At 29.9% G+C, this 27,671-nt stretch overlaps 1 protein-coding gene and 1 long non-coding RNA gene across 2 annotated transcripts in view; one reads left to right on the top strand and one right to left on the bottom strand.

The window, feature by feature from the left end:
* LOC107453098 (no extended memory) overlaps window positions 1–13,581 on the bottom strand; it is a 92,511-nt gene extending 78,930 nt beyond the window's left edge. Inside the window, exon 1 of the mRNA XM_016069786.3 lies at window positions 13,362–13,581. Coding sequence (XP_015925272.1) covers window positions 13,362–13,372 — 11 coding nt within the window. The 5' untranslated portion in view covers window positions 13,373–13,581. The remainder of the gene's footprint in view (window positions 1–13,361) is intronic.
* Window positions 1–25,575, top strand: part of LOC139426964 (uncharacterized) — a 120,733-nt gene extending 95,158 nt beyond the window's left edge. Inside the window, exon 2 of the long non-coding RNA XR_011638107.1 lies at window positions 25,336–25,575. This is a non-coding gene — a long non-coding RNA (uncharacterized lncRNA). The remainder of the gene's footprint in view (window positions 1–25,335) is intronic.
* The last annotated feature ends 2,096 nt before the right edge of the window (window positions 25,576–27,671 follow it).

Here is a 27,671-nt window from a genome sequence, read left to right as displayed (position 1 = left end):
ATGAAGCTCCGGTAGAGATTTGAGTGTTTCGCCTAGACAGAAAAGTGATCGAAATTTCATTTGCAAGATTTAGCCAAACACTGATACAAAAACAAGTTAATATGAACGTAGTGATTAGAAGCAAAGAAAAACTAAAAAATTTTTTATTAGTTTTCAACGTAATTCCTTATGTTTCATCATTTGATATTGTAGCTAAAAAATTTATTTCAAATAAAGAGATTTAAATGTACATTTAAGGGAAAGAATAAACATCGATGTGGTTAATGTTTCACTCTGCTTGCCAAATACGTTGCATGTTTCCTCGTTTTCTTGTCCTTGAGATGACTATTTCGTGTTTTTAACAATAACAAAGGGTCAAGAAGTTGTGAGTTTGTAGATGGATTCGACTATTCATTCGCATTACTTCAGAAACAATTCAATGCAATTGCATTTCTCATTTGGAACAGACTATTTGAATTAATTTAATCTAAAAAAGATTTGGATTGAATGGGTAAAAAGTTAATACAGGTTGGTCTATATACCTTTAATTACCCTCAATTCCAAAACCACACCTCAAGTAATAAGCATTTAGAGATAGTAACTGCTAAGGGTAGTGACACCAAGAGTTGTTTTTATTTTATTTCATTCTATTCCCTTTTGGGTAACAGATCGTGTTCCCCGAAATACAGAATGGCAATGATATGCAGGCCAAATTATCGCTTCCTGTGTTAGGCGAACTTATGAGCCAAGGCCGCGCAGTTTTTCGTGATTAAAAGAGAAGAGATAGCATTTTTTCCCTCTATACTTTGACGTGCAACAAATGGAGCACGCGACAATGTTTTGCTGAAGTAGAGACCGCATGCGGTATAGGTATTAAAGCCCAGTAAGTGGCAACAGTGGGAGCACTTCCATATAGAGGATGATATGGAATAACAAGTTTGGAATAAAATAAATGCAGATGAGTCTGAAAAAAAAGGAAATAGGAAACGCTTAAAGTCTTCTTATAGGATAATTTAAAAACGAAAGATAGTGGAAATTAGTGAAATGAAATATAAATGAAGGTGAACATAACATTCCAATGCTGTCTTAACATAAACATTCCAATGCTAAAAAAAGGAAGAATTATTTCATCAATTTCTCAAACTCGTTAAGCTAATGTGTAAATACAGGAAATATTTGTATTCATAGTGGCTATTTTTTTAAAACAAGATTTACGAATCTTCCAAAATATTCATAAGATACACAATAATTTGTAATTCAAAAATTATCCTGTCGATGGTTATTTTATTTTAAAATAACTTCAAAAATGCTAATTTAGAGAAAACGATTCTATAAATTAACATTTATGAAGAAAATAGCATTCAATTTTTAACTTTTCTTTCAAAGACAAAATTACGATTTTGGGATACCAGAATGTTGTACTGTAATAGTTTAAGATATTAATCTAAAAGTTAACTTTCTTTTATATATAAGAAATAGGAATGAATTTATCCTTTATATTTTTTAAATTTCTGAAAATCTGGCATTTAAGCGTTTTATATTATGAAATACATCTTCATTGTTCATGTTATGCAGAAAAATAACTATAAGCTAATATTCATAATAGTTTCCAGTTTAAGAACATTGAAATCCTTTAATTAAATATAGAAAATTATTTTTAAACGCAACTTTTTGTTTCTTGATGCCTAACATACAAAAATTTTCTGCTTAAACAATTCAGCCCTCAAGGGGGGTTGTTACCAATACTAATTAAATATTTTTGCTACCACTTAAACAAGCAGAGGACATAAATTTTCACCTAACGTCACGATAACATTCAGACTGGGAGATTATCCTATTTAAGTACTCTTAAGAATTGATCTACACGGCGAAGTGGAGAATATTTTTCAAAACAGATGTCAATAGAACAATCAAGCTACTATTTGACTTACACCACAGCTTCCTACAATTTTAGACCTCATTCTAAATGACACCTAATATTGTCTTTTCACAGACCGAAAAAAAGAAGAAAAAAAAAGAAGAGAAAACAAATACACCCTCTTCGACTTTCACAAAGCGGGTGTTCCTTTGAAAGTGAAGAAGCTAATGAACCTCTGTTTTGAATGTTTGAAGGATGAAGAGCTAAATGAGCTTAGTGGAAAAATACCTGGGAGGTCAAAATAATGAAGATTGAAAACTGCATTATTCCTGCAATTAGCTTAAAAGTTGGTGCAATGTTTTAAAATTGTTAAGCCTAATCCCTACATAATGAATCGTTTAAAAATAAAGTTTCACAAAATATTGATAAATATTATTCATTCCTGAACATGTTCATAAAGCTTCATAGAAAGTAATTAGTTCAACAAAACGAACCATACATTATTCCTTAAATTAGCTTAAAAGCTATTTTTTTTTTTTAAATTGATAAGCCCAACTATAGAACGCATAATCTGTTTTCGTAGATTCCATGGTAACAAAATATTTATCGTTTTAAGCTAAACTATGCAAAAACTTTACTAATCAATTGCCTTGCATAAAAAATCTTTTATAAAATGCAAGATTTAATTCATGAAACAATAGCAGCTAATGTCGATTAAGACTGATCCTTGATATTTTCATGTGAGTACTTCTTTCTGATAGATCTAATCAATTCATCGTAATACGTTAATGATTTTTAAACTCCTCAATGCTAAGCTACTACATGACAGTTTGTTTATCATACGAACATTAAATGGGAAAGATTCACAAGTATCATACCATTTAGGTGGCCTTGATAGATGAAAAAAAAGTTAAATTTTCTCATTAGCTTAATATGATCTTCAGTAAAAAATAAAAATTACCCTATCCTTAGTGTTGCTTTTAAATCTCTGATTTTACTTTTTAAAAGTGAAAAGATTTTAATTAATGAAATTTGTTTTGCTGATAGATGCAAAATCAAAAACTTTATTTCAACTTTAAATTTTTTTTCTTTAATGCTTTAAAATTGTGAACTTTATCGCAACTATTTTGCATAATTATACAAAAAATTTAATTTTTGAAAATTTTCTATGCACACTAAATTTTTGAAAAATATTAATTCTATTAAAAAATAATCTTAGAACACACGGTTCAATTGAGTTTTCTAAAAATAAAATTTAGTTTTGAAGTAGGTTGATGTAAATATTTCATTAAAAGCCAGTACAGACTAAATAAGAAATCGGAGTTTCAAAAATAAACATTCAGTCAGGAAAATAATGCAAAACAAACTTCAAAGAGATTAATGATAGCAAGCCTGTTCATTAAATAGCATGAGATTTATAATTACAAATATCGCTACCATTGCATACTTCCTTGACCCTTTTATTTTTGTGTTAACAACCACCCTCTTCTCATAAAAAAAGCGAATAAAACCTGATGACGAACACAACTGACCATGTTTTTCCGCCACTTTCCTCAAAAGATTCGTCCTTGGGTATACAGCCGAACTAAACTCATCGTCATATTGTTCACAATCTTCGTTCGGATAAAAAGAATTGGAAATTCCCACATATATTTTCACGCTTCCTTGCTTCTACGCGAAATAGGTGAGTCATAGCCAATCGCAGCTGGCACTTCATCTTAGACTAAAATATGACAGATTTTGACGTTAAAAGTACAATGACACGTGTTGTCTTACGCTAAAAACACATGACTTTTAACCAATCCCACATTATTCGTGACTAGAACGATACAAAAACTGTTAAAATAATGTTAGGAACTAAAACACTAATGATTATTCGATAATACCTGAAAATTTCCATAAAATTAATTTGCAATTTAACTGGTGCACATAATGGCATTTTAAAGAGAATTGGTTTTATAACTGTTCTTTTTTTTCGAACCCTTATTTTTCCAGAAGACTATAATATCCAGATCTTTTATGGTAAACGAGAGGTTTTAGAAACGAAATTGTAGTGCAATATGCTTAGAATTAGCATTTATTTTTGTTTATTTACTTATTTTTTACTGAGGAAGTAATAGTACTTTATTTACATCGCACTAAAGGTGCACAATAGGCTATTGGCGACGGTCTGGGAAGCATGCCTGAGAATGATCCGAAGACATGCCCCCACAATTTCGATCCTCTGCAGAGGGGATGACTCCCTTCCTTTGGTAGCCCGACAATCTGCACGAGAAGTCAATCGCTTTATGATAGAACAGTTTAACCAGAACCGATACCGCGCACTCTTGGTTTTTTCGCAGGCTAGTCAAAGTAGTCACACACCCCTAACTGACCGCAGCTTCTGATATTTGAGACACGGTGCTCTAATGCTAAAGTGAGGTCATTACAATCAGTTCAATGTAAGGCCGGGATGGCCTGGTCGGTAGTACGCTGGACCCATGTCCAAGAGTTCTTGGGTTTGATCCCCTAGGGCCAAAGACTCCTCGTGTTGTAAATGGTGATTGTTGCACGTTAAACCTGTCGAGTCGTAAAGTCCTCCATGTTATTATAACAAATCAATACCTCTGAGGGTACTGATCCAGGAGTTTCCTTGTCTTCTGAATTGGTTCAAAATTACAAGGCTGCGAAGTTGAACATTAGTAGTCGTAAACCCAAAAATTGGATCGGTTGTTCAACGACGGTTATAGAAGGAAAAAAAATCAGTTCAATGTGCGAATTTTTTTTTAAAAAAACTGTGGTGAACGATACTTCAGCCGAAATCTAAAGATATACTGTTCCAAGTATATTTTTCGGCAAACGAAAAACAATGAAAGTGATGTACAATACATTTTATTCAAACCTAGAAACAGAAGGGGGAAAAAACACCATCAAAAATTTTCAGTAGTTATTGTTAAAAATTTGCTATTATCTAGGCTATAAAAAATTCCAGCGATTAGTTATACCAGAATGAAAATCCACATTTAAACAGAAAAGCCTCTGCGAATAACGTTATCATTAAATTTTTTATGACCATGTTTGGATGTAAATTTGTGATGAATCTTAGTTGAAGAGTTCATGATTTTTGTGGTAAAAAAAGTTTTTTTTTTTAGCTTCTTAAAGCTAGTAAAACAGTTAAATACAAAAATGCCATTGAAAAGATGCAGAAAACGATTCACAATTGAATCCAAGAGCTATGCAAACGTTATAATATTTATATATATTTTTTAAATACTTGTATAGATTCAAATATGTATAGTAAAACATTAGCACAAATGCCAAAAAATAGAAGTACTTTATTTTTTCAAAAATATATTTTCTGTAATCTTCTTCCACTTTATTTCCCCCTTAAATTTTACAAAACAATAAAAGAGAGAGCGAGAAAAAAAGGCAATTTTAAACAAATAATTTTAACAGGTTTCGTATTTACAAATCAGTGTCTTAACAGGGTTAAAATAGGACAGATTATTTTATTCTGAGGATATATTTAAAAGAAGCTAGGAGAATATCTCAGTTGATTTGAGTGACCTTCCTATTTCTGCTTGTGTCAAGATTCAAGGCCTCCGGAACATGACCCACGATCTTTGATAAAAGACGTACGTATTCAATCCTGATTTGATTAACCTTCATTAAATTACTACATCGCATAAGAAAGGAAAATATTTAGATATGTCAAATTGAAAATAAACGGGCAATAAAATAAACGGACCACCCTGAATAACTTTTGATCTAATGATCGTATCTTTATGTTCTAGGACTCAATCTTAAAGTTCGAGAAGGTGACCTCAATTATGCTAATTAATTAGTGCCGAATATTTTCTGAGAAATTGATTATTAAAAACCCTATTTTTTTAAAAAAGTTTCAGAATGGAAAGATCCGATCATTAAATCATTCAGAATAGTCCGGTTTATACCCCCCCCCCGAGCTCTGTACAATTTATTATGCATTTATGGGGAAAAAAACGGTTATTAATTATGTAAATTGCAGCAACTGTTTAATTAGAAAAAGAAATATAAACCTTATTTTTTTCTTTTTGAAACAAACATTCAGACGTTAATTTTTTTTCCTATGAATTAAATAATTAAATTAGATAGTTAAATAATTAATCACATCTATTGTGTTTTTACCTTCTTTTAAGTTGGAAATAAATCATCCACTACCAAACAATCTAGTTCAACTTTACCTCAAGACGTAATTTAACCTTAAAAAAAATAAAAAAAACGAATTTAAATTTGAATTAAAAAAAAAAAAAAGGAGACAAACCCGTCTACATCCAAAGAATTTTCAAAACACAAAAAACCCTATTCGAGATAGCAAAAACTGTGCCTAAAATAAACTATTTTAAACCGGTTATTTCAACTATGGGCAAAAGCTAAGTTAATGCAACTAGAAAGAGTTCGTGTTGATTTTAATTTTCACCAGGCCTAAATAATAATAAAAAGCCAATAAGTATCATTTAAAACCCTGTCCTGTGGAAAGCCGGCGGGGAAAGTTCCTTTAATTATATGCCGGAAGAACGGCATAGTCTTACATCTTGACTTGTTTAATAACGCTTTCGAAGAAAGGCTTCCATGGGTTCTCTGGCCTCTCTTGGTAGATGGAAGTCTGAGGACGAGAAAGTTTACATCTGTTAGCCATTTTGCGGAAGTGTTTATTTTTCTTTCCTTTTTTTTCTTCTTCCTAACAACGCCACTGATTCTAAACAGATAGGACAGAATCCTATCCTTGTTTATTCACTGTAGACAAATTTGTGGGGCTATTTTAGTGTTGTAGCTGGTAAATATTTCATCCCAGAAAAATGAGCACGTTCTCTTAAGTTTGTTGATGTTGGATATTGTTAACCAAATTTCACTAATGAATATTTCCGCAAAAATCTTTTAAAACAGTTTCATGGGGAAAATAAAAACTAATGTTAAAATTTACAGCCATAACCAATGTTAACATATTTTTAATTTCAAAAAATTTATAGTTTTAATATTTCCGCTAAACTTGTTTTTCTTCTATCTTCTTCTAAAGTTAAAAAAATAATAATAATAATTCAACAATCAGTAAAAACAGGATAAGGTTCTAGCGCAACTTTTATTTCGTATCCTACACTTAGTTGCCCTTGAATTTCAACATAGTAAAAAAAGAATAAGTTTTATTTTTCGAAAAAGAAGTTTTCCGTTGTTGTGAACTGAAAAAAAGTTTCAAAAGAAACTTTTGGGATTCATTTGCGATTCATCCGAAAGGCAAAATAGCTTTCTAACTTGATTTGAAAGACAAAGTAAAAATAAAACTTTAGAACATTAATTCGAAGAACATAAATTGCAATAATCTTATAAAAAATAAGTATAAAAAAAAAGAATATTTACGCTCTTCTAAATTTCTGTAAAAAACAGTAAATGAGAAAAAAATTACAGTTTGAAAGTCATAAAAAAAAAGGAATCAAATGAAGTTTATTTATAAAAAGGTAGGGCGGAAGCTATTTGCGAAGTTTTTGCTGCTCGAGTAGTTCAGGAAAGTACACATAGTCATTTCGAAGTTAAGTATATTGGAAGACTAATTTAGTGTCGCTAAAGCAATTTCTTCTGAAAAAAATTCTTTTCTATTCCACTTTCAGTTTCGAAAATTATTCCACCCAAAGTCACTCACCTGTTTCGTGACAACTAAAATCGTGCAATTCCATGTCTTTATTCTTTAGAATAGGAAAAACAAAACAGAAAATGCTTTTCGAATTTCAAAAGCTACTCGATGCAAAAACAAAGCTCATAAAGAATTTTTCGTTTTCAAGATTTTAATCGTCTGCCAGGATTAATAATCAGTTCTTTAAAATTAAATCCCAGCTTACAGCTTTAATCTTCAAGTATATTTAAAACCAAGAAGATATTTAAAATTTATTAAATCAATATTCAAACCACGTAAAAGTAATGCGGAAAATGAATGAGATTTTAAATTTAAAAGCAATTAAAACTTACAAATAAACTGTTTAGTATTCATTAAAAAATCGTCTGAATTTGCTAATGAATCTGAATATGTGTCAGTCCAAGTAAAGCGAAACGATAGAAAACAAATCGAAGGAAAACTGTAAATGATTGATTTCCTATGTAAGATAAGAGCTGTAGACAAACTAGATCAAAAATTTTCCCTATTCTAATTCGATAGAAATTCCTTTCTGAGTGTGAGAAGTTAAAAAAAAAATAATAATAATAATTAACAGTTTTTTCTGAAAGTAAAGAATAAGAGCGTTTTAAATTATAATCTCTGTATTGATTGCATTATTTATCAATGTAATATATATTTAACATATTTAGCCCAATTTTCTAAACGTAATATATCACAATAAATCGGCAATAAATTACAAAGCGGAAAATTTCAAAAAATGCGTCTACTTCACTGTAAATTAATGTAATTTTAATTACATTAACACCTTAATGTAATCATAGTAATTTTTTACATCAATTTTAATATCGAAAGGAAATGGGAGAATTTAATACGTAAAACTAAAGTTTCGTAAAAGTTATTATTTTCACTGGAATATTACTTTTAACTTTAATGAAATAAGTTAAATATTATTTTTAACTCTAATGAAATAAGTTAAATATTGCTTTTAACCTAATGAAATAAGTTAAGTAATACTTTTAACTCTTCGGTAGCGATATTTCTTCAAAAGGATTCCTTAAAATTTCTTTATTTTCAGGAACATTTTTCCTCTAGTTGTTTTTTTTTATGTACTATTCCCCCCTTAAAACGAATTTCCGATTTCAATATATACCAGTTAAATAATTTTAAAGGAATTTCATAACAATTTGAAATAAATATCTTTATGTTTAATTTATGTACAAATTTTAACCATTAAAGAATGCGTGCTATCAGATAATTTAATTCTATTTCAGAATGCATGCCACTAAATCATTACATTAAAAAATATTTCATAACTTTTTTTTTCTTCATCGTTTTGTTTTCCTTATTCATTCATTAAAAAAAAAACTAAGAATACTGGGAAAACTACAGTTCCTATGAGTAAGTTAAAAGATAAACGAATTGCTATTTAGCATTTGAAAGAATAACATGTAACGCCAGAAAATTCCCTTCAAAAAAATTTTTAGAAAAAAATAAAAACCTTAAATTTTAATTAATTGTTCCATTATAACCAAACAATTGGACAGATGTTGAAGTTTTTATTCCATATATGTGTTTACCGAAATGCTAAAACACAAAAAAAAGTGTGTTTTTAACCTTTTATAGAGTTTTTTTTATTATCAACGAATTTAATTAATGCGAAAAAACAATATGTCATTGACAAAAGATAGTTTGTGAAATTTTAAGAAAAATTATTGTACATTGAAATCGTGGAGTATTATTCACATAGTTTTTTTTTCTTTCTTTTTTTCAAATTTATTTTTACGTAGTAAAAGTAATGTTAAAAAAAAAGAAGCATATTTTGCATAAAAGGATACGTTTGCCGAAATGTATTCAAAATGTTAAAAATAAAATTTTATCAAAATTAAATACAGAAGGGGTAGTCTAATTAAATAGAGGTCTATTTAAAGGAAAATGAAAGATTCAAATTAAAAATCTTATACCTAATTTGAGAGATCCCTTCATGAGAGCCGATCCCTTCATGGCGCAAGAAGAGATCGGCTCCTCTGCCCCTAACTTAAACGAAAATACATATTTCAAATAAGAAAATCAAACAGTGATATAAACTAACAAGAAGATGCAAAAACAATGTAGGAAAAAGTAGGAACCACAACTATAGGGTAACTCAAAATTTTAAGACCCTGTGAACTTCGGTAAACTTACCGAAGAATGAAAATAAAGAGGCTGTCCGATTATACGCTTATATTATTGTTTTATATCAGACTGCTAAATTATAAAAATTGTTTAAATTATGTTAACACTGGAATTAACAGTATAATAGTTAATCAGGATACTAAGAGAAACATTTTCTTTTAGATTTCATAACTTACTAAAACCATTATTGTTCATTTGCTTACAGAATAATATAGAGAACGTACATCAACACTCATTAGTTTTAATTAGCATATTATGATTCAAATGAAATGGATACTGAAATGAACTGTAAACTGATTGCTTAATTATTATAAGCACGCATTGAGATATTTTCAAAATAATCCTTGTCATTTTAAGATCAAGAAATCTTCCAATTCGGTGGAATACGCATCAAACTAAAATATCTTGCAATAATGTCATACACGTATAAATTGTTTTAATTTGAAAATCCGTTTTTTTTCTCTCCATACAATAATTTTCATATCAGATTAGCCACGAGTTCTAATTTGCCAGAGTTTGGAATGGAATTAAAATCCCTCTTGGTTGTAGTAAAAATAATTATTTTCAACAATTATTAAAAAAATTGATTCTACTATTTTAGGAACTTATGATATATTATACAGGAATTTATGATAATATTTGTGCAATTTAGGAATTTATGATAATATTTGTACTTGGGCCCTCATCGAAATAATATTCATTAATCTTGACTCGATAAGAGTTAAAAGGGTCGATGTTTTCCGATATCGGCCCAATATGGAATCGTCCATTTCACTCGAAATTTTACAGCCACTTTCCAACCAATATCGACCCTGAATAGAATTTTTACTGCCCAATATTAAAAACCATTCTAGGACCAATATTAAAAAAAAAAATCTGGAAATCCCAATATTGCATGGTCTTATAAGACTTAGATTGAGGCAATTTTGAGACCAACTGGGGCCAAAGTAAAATTGTTGCTGGGAATTCTTTATTAACTGTAATGATGGTGGTTTTAAATAAGTTCTAACTTTCGAACTTAATTTGTAGAAAACCTTTTGAATAAAATACAATGCAATTAGGTAGTCAAACTAAGCTATCTATAATAAAGATACTATAAAAATGTGATTGTAATCGAGATATTCATACATGAGAATCAAACTTTTTTAAAATTAAAAGTACAAATTTCCCTAATACAGTAAAATAATTTTAAAAAATGGTATTTTAGATTAAATAGTGCAAACTTTATCGTGATAATACCAAATAGTTAAGCAAATTTTTTACATTAAACATTTCACTTCAGGAACAATTTCCTGATAAAAAAAATATATATTCGTTGCAGATTTGAACTTTTTTAACATTTAATCATTTCAAATCATAATGATCGATATAAATCATAAATTTTATGCCGCAATTTGATCCCGCAGTTTTCTGGACATAAAGCTCCAAATATGAATTTATTTTAAAACAGCTCAACCTTTATCATAAGAATCTCAAATTTATTTTATATTTTAAATTTTATAATCATTTAATCTTTTAAAATATAATTCATAGTTGTGTTAAATTTTTAAAAAAAATTTAATTTGAACTGATTCAAACTATTTTGTCTTGCAATCACATTCATTTCTCCAATGATCAGGAATAAAGTTTTATTTTATTTTATTTCTAATTCAATTCAGCATTTTTTTTTTTATTTACTTATTTGTTTTAAACAAAGATGCAACTGCCAACTTATTTTGCTATTAACCAGTAATTTAGGTTTCGAAATACAATTCACGAGTTGTGTTAAATCTCGAAAAAGAAATCTAAGACGAGAACTGATTCCCACTTATCTTTTTCAATCATTGATTTAAACTTTTCCGATAATTAGAAATAAACTTCCAAATTTTCTCTTCCGTTATCAAAAATCCAACACTGAAAATAAAGCTCAATGTAGATTTATTTTATGTCTAGTATTCAATTTCGAAATGAATAAAAAAAAAATCCAAGACAAGAACTGATTCGCATTTATCTTTTTCAATCAGATTCAATTAAATTTTTGCGATAATTAGAAATAAATGTTAAAATTTCTTTTCCATTGTAATCCAACCAAGAAATTAAAAAAAAAAAAGGTCAATGTGGATTTATTTTATATCTAGTGTACAATTTCGAAAAGAAGAAAAAAAAATTGAAGACAAGAACTGATTCACAGAGTTATCTATTTCAGTCATTGAACTGTTATTTATGCATTAGAAACACATACATTTGCAATAAACAGCAGCTAGACAAAGAAGCTTCACAACGTCTTTAAATAAATATTTGAACAAGAAACTGCGATGGATTTTTTTTCACACGAAAATTGAGTAGATGACTGAAAGTCTGATCACATTTCTCTTTAAGGATTGATTAAAAAGATATTTTAGGAGCATAAATATTACCAAGTTAGCAAATCATCAAAAGATAGGTAAATATAAAAAACAATATAAACTTTTGCTACCAGAAAATTATAACATGGCTGTGTACCTTTTGAATTTTTAATAACTATAAAACAATAGATCAAGAGTAAGAAGATTGACGTTAGATTGAAATATAGGTATGAAAACTATCACTATTTTTCTTCGAATGTAGGATTAATTAAAAATATTTTAGAAGCATTAATATTACCAAGTTAATAAATCATTAAATGAGATAAATTATAGAAAAAAAATATAATGAATTTCTTTTCTACCAAGAAATTAAATTGCTTTTCGAATTTAATCAATTTAATGGAAAATGCAAAATCAAAATTGAGAAGATTATTGTGAGACTGAAGAAAATGCATAAAACACGGTCACTATTTTTCTTTGATGAAGGATAAATTAAAAAATATTTTAGGAGGATCAATATTACCAAGTTAGTAAATCGTTAAAGGAGAGGTAATTACAAAAAACAATATAGTAAATTTCTTTTGTAAATAGTAATAGTGTTCGGGATAATTATCTTTCTAATTTTATCAACTAGTTAGAAAACACTGGACCAAAGTTGAGAAGATTGTAGAAAGAAAAATACACGTGAACCGTGTCACTATTTTTCTTTAATGTAGGAATAATAAAAATATATCAAGTGCATTGATATCACCATATTAATGCATCATTAAACGGAGAACTGAAAACAAACTGAACAAATAACTGAAAACAGCCCTATTAGTTTTTATCAACAAATTTGAGATAAGAAAAATATTTTATAGCGAAAACATTGTTACTGTGCACATTATTTTGCATAATTAATTAACAATACTAATTATTTCTTTTGTAAGTAAAAGTTTAAGAAACAAAATATTTCAACGTTTTTAAAAAAAGTTTCTTTTTTTAAGAATGCATTTACAAAATCGTAATAAAGGATAAATTATAAAAATGATATATTTTTATAACGAAAATTGAAATTTCTTGAAATTAAATTCGAACTTTATTATATTTCTAAAATTTGAATTTGATTTTAAGAGCAAGCTATTAAAAATGATAATATTTCTTCACTGAAGTTAGAAATAAATCGTGACATGAGATATTTTAAATATAAGTTCAACATTTTTCAAGATCACTTTTTATTTTTCCAAAAAATAAATAAATAACGATTTTAGAAAAAAAAAATTACAAAGCTTTAGTAGCTCTCAAAGTAAAAGGGGAGAAATGCCGGAATTTAGCCGACCGAAACACCCCAGTACGGCCCCGAATGAAACATACACCCCCCTAAGAAAAATAAAATAATCATCAAAAAGATAGAAATTCCACTTACTTGGTTCCCATATCTCCAGGTAGCAATTTGCAAATCCTCAAAAATCAAAACAAATATTCCAAAAATCCACTGAAAGACAACTTCCCTCAGAAGAATTGAGTGAAGGGTTATAAATTATAAATAGAAAACACTTGACACAAGAGATGCTGACACAAAACAAAACCACATGCCCGATATTGAGAATTTGAAAACTTTTACCACGGAACGTATCCGCGCGCCTAGATGCTCATGGTTGCTATAGTTGATTTTTCCGCCAAATTCGCCAAAGTGGATATTTTATCCCCGTGCTCTTTTTCTATTTTTTGATGAGATGATAAGCAATCACGAAGTTGGATATCATATTGCATGTCTGGAAATAATTGATCCCATTAATGTGGGAAATCGTAAAATGAATTATTTCTTAATTCATTATACCAGTGTTTCCATTCTAGCTTTGCTTTTAAATAAAAGTTTTTTAAATTTTCGTTTGTTGCATAAGAACACAAGATATTTCGCATAATCACGCGTACCCCCGCTAAATAGTTTCCGTACCCCAGGGGGTACGCGTACCACACTTTGGGAAACACTGCATTATACGATTGAAGACTTATTACATAGCTGTTGAGGGTAATAAAATTAGGGTCTATAATTTATATTTTGTCATCTATTTTGTTAAAGAAATCAACAGAAAACATTCTACGTGAAATTGTTTTTATTAATGCAGAAAATAATGTAATAAATCATATTAAATGGGGAAAATGAAACTTTTAGCAACATATTTTGGAAGCATGCAGTCCATGGAAGGAGAGGGATGAGGAGGAAATTAAATTAGAGCATTCAAATAAACTTATTGGGATTCGGAAGCATGTGAATTATTTCTGAAACTTATCAAGTCTGGGTGGCTTTGTTTTATTTAATTTTAAACTAAATCAAATAATAGCAGTAGGAAGATCTTGATTTATAAAATAAGATTTAAATACAAAATAATAAAAAAACACGACTTTTTCCCCCCTTCCTGTTCGTTAGCTTTAAAATCAATATCATTTAAAAATTCCTTCATGGATCTCAATCATCATTGAAATTCAAAGAAAAGTTTTAATGTAATCGCCATTAAGAGAAATAAAATCCACGCTCTGATGTTCTCTTCTCTTATTATTCTTTCTATTATTCTAATTATTTTCGCATTATTGTTGAATAATCTCTTCGGCGAAAAGCATTGAACGATCTATTTAGTTATCAAAAATTGAATAAAAGTTTAATAAACAAGTTTGTTGAGGAAGTTGCGAAGGTAACCAAGCAAAATGAATTGATTTCAATTTCACCCCAATAAAAACAGAAGCTAAATTTGAGGAAACAAAATCTTTGATACGACAAAAATTTAGGGATCTTTTTTATCAAATTAGCTTTGATTTTTATGTAACATTCACTGTCGAAGGGGTGGAGAGGAGACGACGATAGAAATTTCTGTACATGCTTTTATTCCTTTTTATTTATTTATTTTTAAAATTAACTGGCGGTGAATATTTGCTATGCTCTGCTGTATCTTTCGATACACGTAAAATACAAGGTGACACGACTAATCAAAATTTGAGATGTAAGATGTATGGTATTTTAGTTTCCTTTTCATTTTTTTTCTGATAAAAACCATTACCATTTTTTCTGATAAAAACCATACCTGACCCATACCATTTTGGAATTAGCAATTTTTGAAAAATAGTTTAGAACTAAACATTTGTCTGTTTTTATATTTTTTTATACAAATATCTTTGTTTTTGCGTAATTCAGGGCCCGACTTAGCCTAATTGGGCCCAGATCAAAAACTTCTTTGAGGGTGGGACCCCCTCTTCTTTACTTCAGTAATGAGGATGCGAACTTCATGGAGGTATTTAAATTCTCACCTCATTCTACATATATAACAAGAAAATTTACTAGAATCTAAAATAGATATAAAGTCCCCCCCCCTCCATCATGCCGAACGCAGTTTTCTGATTGCTAACTATGTCATCTAGCTGTGAAAAATTCATATCCTTGCTGACATTAGGGCGGAATTCACCTAAATTTGTGCAATTATTGTAGCTTAATTAAACCAATCAGAAGTCTCTATTTTTGTAACCATATTGCATTTTGCGATACGTAAAAATACAGGCTTTTTAATTGGCCAAATTTGTCCATTGTAATTGCAAAAATTTAGATCAATTCCGTGATAGAAAGTCATGCATTTACGAAATACAGATTTTTTTTGTGTTCATACAATAGATTAATGAAGAAGCTAACATAGAACTGACGGATTTTACACTGCACTGATATTTTGTTTAAAAAAAGTTCATTAATGAAGGAAACATAGAATAAATTTTCTATTCGATTTGGGGGCTTTCTCTGACGTTGGGACGGGGGCAATTGCCCCGTATGCCCCTGCCTAAGTCAGGCTCTGGTTTAACTTCGTTAAAAAAAGTTTTAGTTTCATCCAAACTGGTTTTCTTAAATTTAAACTGTAACAAAAATAAATTTTAAAATATTTAAAAATAGACAAAGGTGTAATTTTAAATTTCTTATCTAGAACTATAAATCGCATAATTTTACTGTTGAATATTTTTGAGAAAAATCTATAAAAGCACTAAACTTTGTTAAGCACATTTTCTCGTAAAATATTAACACGATATCTTCATTTTAGGGTAGAAATGTCTTTCAGTTTATATATCATTACGTTTATACATGATGCTTGCCGCATATAAAGCATTATGTTATCTACAACAACAGCGATATTTTATTTTATCTCTTTCCTTATTTTATCCATTTTAAAATTAATGTTTTTATTGGCCTGATTTTCGATAAGTAAAAGAAACACCGTCAAGCAAATCTCAAACGGAAGTATTTTCACTGATGTTTGATCTGGAACCCCTCAAAGATATGCATCAAGTATATAAAGAGTTTTAAGAATTTCGGAGACAAAGGAATGTTTAAAAGTTTNGCTGCCAGCCATCTGTAATGAAAAATTAGATATTAATTAGGAATATAATCGGATTTCTATGCGATCCTAATGTATATGTTACCGTTAAAGTATGAAATCTGTTATTTTATAGAATACCTAGTTATTCCATGAAATAACTGATCGTGTCCGTTAAAGTGTAAAACTCTCTTGTATTTCATGGTTTAACTAGTTATTTCATAGAATAACGATCTGCAGCCTGTTAAAGTGTAAAATAATCTATATCATGTATCTCGCATGACAGCATAACGGCAGCAGAAACGGCAGCATAAAACAATTATATTCCCGATCACAGTTCAGTGTCTGTGAACAAAAATTAATTAAAATCGAAGAAGTACCGGATGTAGAAATATCGCTCTGTCGGTTGCTACAGCTCAAAGTTTCGGTACTGGTCAGGGATTTAAAAAATGTTCGTGTAAAACCCAGTGTGTCAGCAAAAAATGTTTTTGTTTTAGAAATAATATTCTTTGTAATTCCAAGTGTCATTTTAGTAATCCTTGTTGTAACAAATGATTTTATGGTACGTTTCCATAAATACCATTTATACGCTGCATAAATTAGATAAATTGCTTCTTTATCATTTTAATTGTCTCTCATTAGTTAATTTATAAAACACCTAGTTATTTCATAGAATAACTAGTTAAAGTGTCAAATTAATAACATATTACACACTTTAACGGACACGATCAGTTATTTCATGGAGCCCTGAGTTATTTCATGGAGCCATTTCCCCTGAACTTGATAAATAAACAAATGATAAATAAACAAAATTTGAAAGGAGTCTTGAGTAAATTCCTGATAAATTGTTTATGCTGATAACGTATCAGTTCTTTTTTTTGGGGGGGGGGGAGAATAAACCATCACAACTATTTAAGAAAGCAAAAACATGTCACAAATGTTAATTACAATTTTCTGTTTCTTTAGCCAACATTTAGCCTCCGTTCATCTCCCATCGGATTTTTCAGCTAAGGTTCAATTTTTTTTTGTTTTAAGATCAGGAAGGAAGGAGTTAAGAAATCATTCTTTATTTCCAATGCCCACCTGTGTTAACATATTCGTCAATTCAGGCATTTACAGGCCAGATTTGTTGGCTACTCTTTCAGGGGCACCATATTAGGTCGCCCAACGTTGCTCCCGCTGAAAGGGCAGATAGTACAGAGAATGAAGAACAGCCTTGCCTTGTCCGGGATTCGAACCCAGAACCTTTCTGATGCCAGACCAATTCCCTGACCCCTACACAGTCCGGTTGGCATGAGTAAGAAATCATAAGGCAGTTAAAATTTCCCGGCTGCCTTTAAGTTCTGGGATAGAATTCTTCTTAAGTGGTTGAGAGGTAAGTTTTTGTCTACCCATTGCATCAGTAAGGGTTAGGCTATATTGGAGAGCTGAAGGGAGTTTTGAGATTCTTTGTGTAGGTTGTTTAAAAGCAGTAAAAAAGTTTATGAAATATTTATAATGAATCTGAGCGAACCCGAGCTCGAAACTTACGAGCTCGACTTTCTTCTTAGTATGCGAGACAGAGTCAGTGTTGGGCTCGGACTAAGCACTTCTCATCTCTAGTAAATATGTGCAAGTACAAATTTCTACTTAAAACCCTTATACCAGTTAAAACTCTTCAGATAATTTGAAGATAAGTTTCACACAAATGTAAAAAAGTACATCGGAGACAATGCCTCACTTACTTGTCTTTATATTAGAAATTCAATTCTCTCCCTCTAATCCCCCCATTTCCTTGAAAAAAAGGGAAAGCATATGGAGGGGAGTATAGTTTGTCTACGATAAGAACTCCCCCGCTACAAAGTCTGAGGCCGTCTGCTGCTAAGTAAACAAGAATAGAACATTTTAGGAAGGGTAGCTTCTCTTCACTCTAGGGCTAATATAATAAACAGAAGAAAAAGATTCCCTTTCTCAGACCAACCGGATGTCCTAAGCAATAACCCCACACCCCTACTTTAAATAGTTATACCTTGTTCCCCTAGTCACTATCCAGACGAAGGGCTAGGGGATTTCTTACTATAGACAAACTATAGGGGAATTTTCAAGTATCATTTATGAGGACATAACAAAGCTTTCTATGTAAAATATAACTTTGATAATAATTTTTCCGAAGAAAGTACCGAATTCTTGCAAACTATTTAACTTATGGCCGTTCAAATATTATGAAAGCACGTAAGGGGGAGAGTTTTGTGATTTGCTTATTGTTACTTACTAAGGGGCGGAGAGGTGTGAGCAATTCTGGCTTGAGACACTGAAATCTCTTTATTTTTTTCAAATGCGATAGGTGTAACGAAAAATGTAGAAAAATATTAAACTTGGAAAGTTTTAAATTTAGAAATAAAGTTAAATTGGGGTATAAAAAAGTAGGAATCTTTTTTTAAAAATAAGCTTTAAAGGTCAAGAGTTTTGACTACCGTAGGAAAACATAAAGAATTACTAAAGAATATTCTGCTCATAATTTTGTAAAATAAACTAAAACGTAATTTAATTTTATACTAAATTACACTACTTGTTTAAATTTATTTCTAAAGTCAGATTACTATAGTAAAAGTCAAGATAAAAGCAATAAACAAGCTGAGGATATTTTTTAATTTTTTTTATAACCGTCGTTGAAAAGCCGACCCAATTTTTGGGTTTACAACTACTGCTGTTCAAATACGTAGCCTTGTAAATTTGAACCCAATCCAGAAGACAAGAAACTCCTGGATCAAGCATTGAAATTTGCCTTCGTAAAGGACTTTTTGATGAAACTTATCTGCATTTGCTTTACATGGAGAGGAAGACCACGAGAACTTCCCACAGTTAGCCTGGCGGCAAGGGATTCTAACCCATGGTCCGTCTACCATTAAGGATATTTAATGTCAGCACTGTTGTCGTTGCAAGCTGAATGCGGAATTCGTAGCCATCGCTGGGATTCGAACTGGGGTCACGTCATTTGAAGGCGAACGTTCTACCCCCTAAGCCAGTGTTTCTCAAACTTATGACTTTGGTGTACCCCTTCTAAATTTTTCGCAACACTGTGTACCATTGATAAAAAAATGAATGTATTTTTTACTATAAAAAAATGCACAAAAGTTAAAAATCACAACTGGCTGTTGACACCATTAAATATTAGCTGTTAACTCTGCAAAAAATAGCCAATTGAAAAATACGTAATCGTAAATTTTCATGCCTGGCTTTGTTTTGGAATAAAATTTTCGTTTAATGCAAGATACTTTGCATAAGAGCGCGTACCCCCTCTAAACTGTTCCCGTACCCCTGGGCATACGCGTACCACACTTTGGGAAACGCTGCCCTAAGCTATTGCGGCTCAAGATGAGGGTATTGGGAATTTCTTAAGTGTGCATGGGAAGGGGTTTTAATTTTCTTTTGCTGAGAAAGGGTTCAAAATTACCGACTTAAAAAAAAAGCACAAGTATCATTTTAGCTATTTATTTCCGATTCTTACAGTTCTCACATCTAACTTAACAATTTTAATCCCTCCTTACTGTTGAAGGGTCCATTTGTCAAATAATCGACGCGGAGCTTTTTTTTCCAAGTACGAACGACCCAGTTTAATCGAAAATTGAGAGCTAAATGCCAATTACCTCATCTCCACAAAATTATTCGCCTTTCTTGTATGAAAAAGAAAAGCAGTATAACAAAGAATACGTAAATTTAGTTCGTTTAGTAATGCAGACGGTTGTTTCAGGATTGTTGCTGATGTAGTTCATTTACGTCGCGCTAGAGCTGCACAATGAGCTATTGGCGACGGTCTGGGAAACATCCCGGAGGATGATCCGAAGACATGCCATCACAATTTTGATCCTCTGCGGAGGGGATGGCACCCCCGCTTCGTTAGCCCGACGACCTGCGCGTGAAGTCGAGCACTTTACGGTAGAACAGTTTAGCGAGGACCAATACCGCACACCCTCGGTCCCTACGTAGAGGATCCAAATGGTCACCCACCAGCACACTGACTGTAGCCAGTGATGCTTGACTTCAGTGATCTGCTGGGAGCCGTGTCTTAACGATCAGTCCACTGCGGTAACGGTTGTTTCAGGAAGTTATAAAATATTAATTTAATTACTACTGCAAAAACTTAATTGTTACATAACTAAAATTTTCATCGATTAAAAAACTGCGTAAAAAACATAAAGATGAATGTCTAACTTCTGGATGTGTTTTTTGGTTATCTCTCATATCTAGAGAAAACATTCATCGATCACGCTTCTCACTGTCATAACTGAAAAAACACAATTAAGAGGAAACAATATATTATATAACTTTACACATTTCAAGGGAAATAAATCTGATATCAAAATGTTATTGATGAGGCTGTTTTTGGCACAGTTAAAGATTGTTTTTGTTTTTTTTTCCTTTTTTTGCCGAAACGTGTTTTTATGTTTTTAAATGGATAACTCGTGTAATAACATAGATGACAATATAAACTAAATAGTTCATATTGATGGGTTTTCAGATTTTTTGAAAAAATAATTGCAGTAAAATTTACTTTTTACAGTTTTGTATTCTTTTGACAGAAGATAAATTTTTTTTAAATGTTGGTGTACTTTATACGATCTTGAAAACGTGAACAAAATTTCGCCTNTTTAGTTACATTCATTTGTACGTATACAAATACGTACAAAATGCAGTACATGTTAATACGTGCAAAATGTATCATTAAAAAATACATTCTACTATCTACTGTAAAATATAATCATCATTTCTGATTGGAATTAATATGAGGAATTAATATAATGAATTACTATTATTGATTATTATGATGAATTATTATAACATTTTAGATCATTAAATAGCAAAATTATTGCTTTTTTATTTATTCTTAACAAGCCACACATTTTGTTTTGCCAAGTTTTTTTTTTCAAGTACAGTTGATTATTTTTCATTCCAAGTAAGCATTCATTTCCTTCCGATTAACGTATTTAAATACGTGCTTTTATAAAATATAATATTTATATATTTTAAGAAAAAATTTTCTTTTTTACATAATACCGACTGTAAAAAAAATTATGAATGAGGAGCAATCACTGGGGTTTGTGAACAAAGCATCGGAGCCTCCATGTTTAGTTAATAAAGTAATATTGAATGAAAAAAATTATAAGAAATGTAATCTGGTGAATAAAGGCTTTTAATAAAAATTCTTTCAATTCATAACGTTGAAAAATTGGTATGTTTACAAAACAATACCATGATTAGTGATCGAAATGAGCTACAGGTGCTTCAGAACAGAACTCTCTATCCATTGCAATACTTCACATATTTTCTCCACTAACGTGCGGATAGTCATAGGAGAAAGATAAACACCTTAGTTTCTGTTCTGATTTCTTAAATGGATTAAAAAGTTTTAAGTTAAGAAACTGTCTGGAACTCAAAGCTACATTAAACGTAGTTTTTAAAGAAAGCGTAGTAGAAATTTTAGAAAATATTTTTGACAATTAAATATGAAAAATGTTATGAAAAGGGAAAATATTTTACTCCCACGCAGCTGAGAAGAGAGAAGGGGGTTAAACCAGGAAAATTAGTTTTCTCTTCAGATGGCGTTTGCGAGCGTTGCGATTGCGAATTTAAAATAAACAGTTCTATTAGTTTTATAAAAACTAAATACAATTTAAATATATAAAAAAAAAGGAATTCTGCTAATTTGGCCACAAATTTGAAATGCAACACTTTCATGATCTAAACATGCTGAATAGTTATAAGCATTTAATATCTAATCTAAGCGCAAATCGTGTAAACGCTTTCTTTCAATGGAGATAAAAAAGTAAGTACAAATATCGAGACCTTTTTCATAGCTTTTAAATATTGCCAAAAGATGGCAATGCATCCGTGTGATATAATACGGATCAACATAGTTGAATTATCTAAGTGTCGACTGTGAGCGCAAACACGTAGTAATAACTTTTACTTCGACTTGAGCATTCTTTTCATTTGCTGATAAAATTACGTATTGTTTATTCTTTCATATTCGATTATTTGTTTTAAATGCTTATTGTAAACTGCTATTTTTCTTTATTCTTAAGTTTGTTACGTGACTACAGAATAATCTAAATTGTCTATTTGTTGTGATATACTTTAAATACGAATTTGGTTATTATATGAACTGAATTTACTCAAAATGTCATTCATGTACCTGCACTAACGGAACTACATTAATGGTTATTCGAACTTCTAAATCGTTTAAAATGAATTAAAAAATAACCAAATATTTTCTAAAGCTTAGTTAAGAACATTTAGCTATGGCATTTTACCTTTAATGCATATTAATTCATGATTCAAGTAATTTAAATACAGTTCTATTGTATATCAAATTGTTCTTTCTGATTCCTCAAGGGGTTTACCTTCAGGTAAACACGGGATCCACGACCCCGAGGTACCCTAGTGCTCCTTATTATATTCTTGTTTATTTGCTAAGTAGTTCTTAAGATAATGGCATTTCTTTATTCTTAAAGCATAGTTTGGTTAATTTTACACTTAACAGTGTATCTATGGCTGCATTCAATTTTCACAATGCTAATAGAGGTTTATGAACTATTTTAACAATATTAAAGTTAATTGATAAATTTGTGATTTGCTTCTTAATTTATTTATTATTTTTCTTGCTCATAAAATTACATCATTGTTCAAAGTGAGAGATTCATCTAGTTCAAACACTTCTATTGAAAGCATTCTTTTAAGGAGATGAAATAATTCCAACTTTTTTCTATTAAGGATTTTTATAATATGGTCCTTCATATATTCAGATGCTAAAATGTAAAATATATAATTATTAGTTAAAAGTGTCTTAGAACTTTTATGTAGATTAATATTGTTTTAATGATTCATTAGTTTTCATAATTTTAACAATTCTGAATTGTGGACTAATGGTGTGTTGTATGATTTTGTTTTTTTTTTAAAAAAATATATGTTTACAAACTCTTCAGGAGTTTACGTTGTTAAGTAATTCTGTGTAAGTAAAATTCTTCACCTCAGATTTTAAAGCGATGGTAAAAAATTAGGAGCAGAGTTTTATAGATTTAGTATCTATGATATAGAATTTGATTTGAAGCATAAAATCAAAAAGTTCAGAACAAAATATTTCTGTAGCTTAAAAAACCAGATTTATTACATTGAAACTATTCGAATGATGAAATGGTATAAATCGAATGGTATAAATTTTAGATATTTAAATATATAGTAGGTAAATATTCGATCTGTCAAAAGATTTAAAAGTACCAAATTTTTTAAAATGAGTGCTATTTGGTCTAAAACTTTTCTGAAATACTTCTTATCAGTGCTTGGAAAGGCATATGATGAAGCTTGATCACATGGCATTTTAATCAACTTGATTAAACATATCACAGGAGACCTGTTTTAATTTATTGAAAATTGTTAAACTGACAAAAATTTTAGAATATGCAATTTTATCGGAAGATTTTGACTAAAACTTAATTGAATTCTGCAGGGAAGTGTGTCTCTATACTTTATGAAAATAAACAAGCTTTTATCATTGCTAATTAATGTAATTGATAAGAAAATATTTGTAGATTTTGGCCAGTGAAGTCGTAAAATTGTTCATATTTTCACGTACTAAAACCTTTTGTGTTCATTTTTGCATAAAACAAAAAGTTTACTTTAGCCTTGAACTTTACACAATCATCCCTGTTCTCTGAGAAACATAATTTTTAAAATTTGTATTTAAGTATTTTGATGAGGTTGCATTCATTTTGCAATCCATTTCCTTTGCTCAAGAGGAGAAATGCATATATTATTCATTTTTGTTAATTGATCCAGTTATGTAGGCATTTCATGCACTGAATCAATTACATAAATAAAAGAGCATAGATTATCAAAAGGATGATAAACGTAACTCAATTATGGACGAATGTGGAAGTGTGACTTTTTGCAATTAATAGAATTATTAGTTGTTGCAGCGTATACTCTATAACTAATCTGCAATAAACCGATAAAAACTATGAATCAAAGCATGTAAATATACTACAGCTATACTGTCAGCAGATACTATATAAGCAACAATTTTGAAACTAAGTTTATTTTAAATCATAGGGTCAGGTGGGGGAAAGTGGTGGTAAAATCAGGCACTTTTGAAACAAAGCTTAAAATTAAAGATTAAAAGATTTTGTCTAAAATATTTTTATTGAAAATACTTACATTTGAACATTTTAGAATACAATTATTGCAGTATTTTTATTTTTAACTGTGTGATATGTTTACAGTAATATATTTAATTAGGCTAGTATATACACCACCACGGTGGGGGAAAGTGGTGGTAGAGCTAAAAAATGACAAATTCAAGTAATAAATTGTTATTACTCTGTATGAAATAATATACTTATTTTACTTATTATTGAATATATTTATTAAAAAAGTGTACATAATTCAACTAAAAAAATAATGTCCTCGATTGTCAAAGTTTGGTTCGTTCAGTTNTTTCAAGAGTTAAAATAGTAATTATAATAGTTTTCAATAGCACAAATAGTTCTGAAGTTCTTAGAGATTTGACTGGGCGTTGTTTGACAAGGTCGGGCATAAACATAATTTTAGTAAAAAATGAACGAGGTAAAAATGTATTAAGACAAGAATGAGAGTTCAAGAAGAAAATTTAAAAACGTAATAACAAAAGCCAACATTTTTTATTTAAAATGTATTAAATAAATGCATAAAACTCGAAAATGAATGCAAATAACTTGCTAATTAATATTTTTATTCATTTTGCAAAATAATTGCATTTCGAAAGTGGTGTCACTGGGTCTGCTGCGAGAATTTCTCAGAGCGTGCTTAGCCACACTGAATAAGCGCTCCACGGGAGGTCAAGGTTTAAACACAAAGTTAGCTGTGAATGCATATATATTGCACATTAATTTTATAAATAAAAAAAAACATAAGCATTTTTTTAAATTTGATTTTTTTTCTTCCTTTTTTTCTTTTTAGAAAGCTTACCGAGCTTCAGAAAACAGTAACGATTTCATTCGACATTTCCGTTACAAATACTTGTACTTTTTCTCTAAAAAGGTAACGAAAGTAAAAGTACTGCCATATATGGATACTATATAAGCAACAATTTTGAAACTAAGTTTATTTTAAATCATAAGGTATAAGCGAATTTACTATCACATGACTGTTGTTTTTTACTTTCTATCGCTGTTTGCTCTTCGATGTGGCGATGAGTCAAGTTAAGAGTGATTTAAACAATAAATTTTATTAAGAAATAAAAGAAAACAAACTACTCCAGCAGCCGAGTACATTGCTGCTTCCCAATCGTTTCATATTAAAAATATCTTTCTTACATTTGTAAACACAGTAGTTGTGGCGCTGCTCCACCTGCTAGACAACTCACTATTAAGGGGAAATGTTAACATGACATACCAACAGTATTTCAATCCTTATGATCAGGATAGGGTTGAACATGGATTTCGTCCAGAATCAGAGAAACAGTTGCTTTTCTCAGTGGGGGAAGACGTTCTTGTGCCTTGGGCGATACTGAAAATGACACTTTTTAACTCAATGTTGGAAAATTGCTCAAATGTTTCTCATTTAACAACAGACTCCTTAATTCCTAGTTTTGGATTGAAGATGAAAAAACTTTTAACTAGCTATATAGAATTTAGAAGATTTTAATGTTTATGGAACAACACATGTGTCAAACTTGTTGACAATTTTGGCGAAAGAGTTAACAATGGATAACACATCTCCAGCTATTTTCCGACAGTTATTAAATGCTCAAATACAAAAGTTAATCTTCATGTTACTAATACAGTTGTGTGTTATAAAACATATTTGATAACACACATAACAATAGAAAATAAAAAGCTAGCTGTACATGGTGCTTAGCATTTTTAAAAAGTGCTTATTTTCATTTTTTACAAGCCCTTAAGGTGCTTTTCAATTGGGTGTTTTTAAAAGGTGCTTAATTTTCCATTATGAAATTTTTTTTCTTTACCATGTCAATTTTCAATACATATTACAAGAAAGCGTGCTTTTCAGATTGTCCTAAGTTTTCACAATTCATTCAACCATGGTCTATTTCTACATACCGTCGGTCCATAGAGTATGAAAGTGCCAATTATTTTACATGTTTAATGAAATAATTGAAGGTCCGCACGTGCTTCTACTGAGCTGGGTTTGGTGAGATTATTACATTCTCATGTGAAATAATCTGCTACATTTTGCAAGATATTCTCAATTTCAGGTTTCATTTTCCAGCCTCTGATATCGAACCCAAAAATCTCTTGACCAAATTATAATGAAACTAGTTATTATATCATGATCATGTTAAGGTATGAAAATTATTTTGCCTTTTGTTAAAGTATGTAGTGCTTGCAAATATTTTTGAGGGCTGAAAAAGTGCTTATTTTTCATCGAAAAATTTGGCCACGCACCCTGCTGTAAATAGTTTTTCTTGATATAACTCTCATTAACAAGTCAAAATAAGAACTTTTTATTTTTATACGTAAATGTTTATTTTTCTGTTTAGGAAATTCAGGAAATTATTTCTTTGTAATTCGGTAAAATTTGAACAACCTTCTTCATCTGAGAAAAACAATAGTAGAATCGATTTTAATTATTATATTCATTTTTAATAATTCTCTTAACTACTGAAAATTAATTCATGCATATTTACACAAAAATTGCATAGCTGCAAAAGAACGAGTTGAAACGAACGAATTAAAAACAAACATCAGATCGAAATGCAGAATGATTTTTTAATAAAAAAAGTATTTTGCGTTTCACAGTATATACTTGCAACAATAATCGAATGTTCTCAACAAAATGGATATCTTAAGAAAGCATAATGTTAATAAATAGTAGTAAAAATTTTTGAAGTACATTATGGTTTCTAAGAAATTATGATCATAAATTTATTTTCATTCATAAAAATTAAAAAATAAAATGAGAGAAAAAAAAGCGCTATTAACCTTTACGATGCGGTTACTAGGTGAAAAAATTCTCTCTGGCGCTTTCTTGCAGAAATTCAGCCCCCCACTTAGTCAGTCAGTTTAAATTTTTTTTTCTACAAATCAAAAACCATAACACAAATTTTTATGTTTAGCAAGAAATAAAAATTCTTTATTTCAAGAATTTGTAGAAAATTTAAATTTTTGTTCGAAAAAAAAAAAGATTTATATAGTTGAAACAAAGTTTATTATACAATTAAAAAAATTTATAAATTCAAAACTTAATATACAATGATAATTACAGTAAATTTATCAATTTCCTATACACTTATTCCAAATTACGTTTTGTTAAACTCCTGTTTAACTGCTTGAAACTGCTGTTTTGATTTAAAACACTTAAATCCAGTAGGTGAAATTTTTTTTTTTTTTTTTCCATTTGACAGTCTTACGACC

Source organism: Parasteatoda tepidariorum, chromosome 10 (genome assembly GCF_043381705.1).
Source record: "Parasteatoda tepidariorum isolate YZ-2023 chromosome 10, CAS_Ptep_4.0, whole genome shotgun sequence".
Taxonomy (NCBI): domain Eukaryota; kingdom Metazoa; phylum Arthropoda; class Arachnida; order Araneae; family Theridiidae; genus Parasteatoda; species Parasteatoda tepidariorum.
Note: the sequence above shows the minus strand (reverse complement) of the source record. Positions and strands in the feature narration are given on the sequence as shown.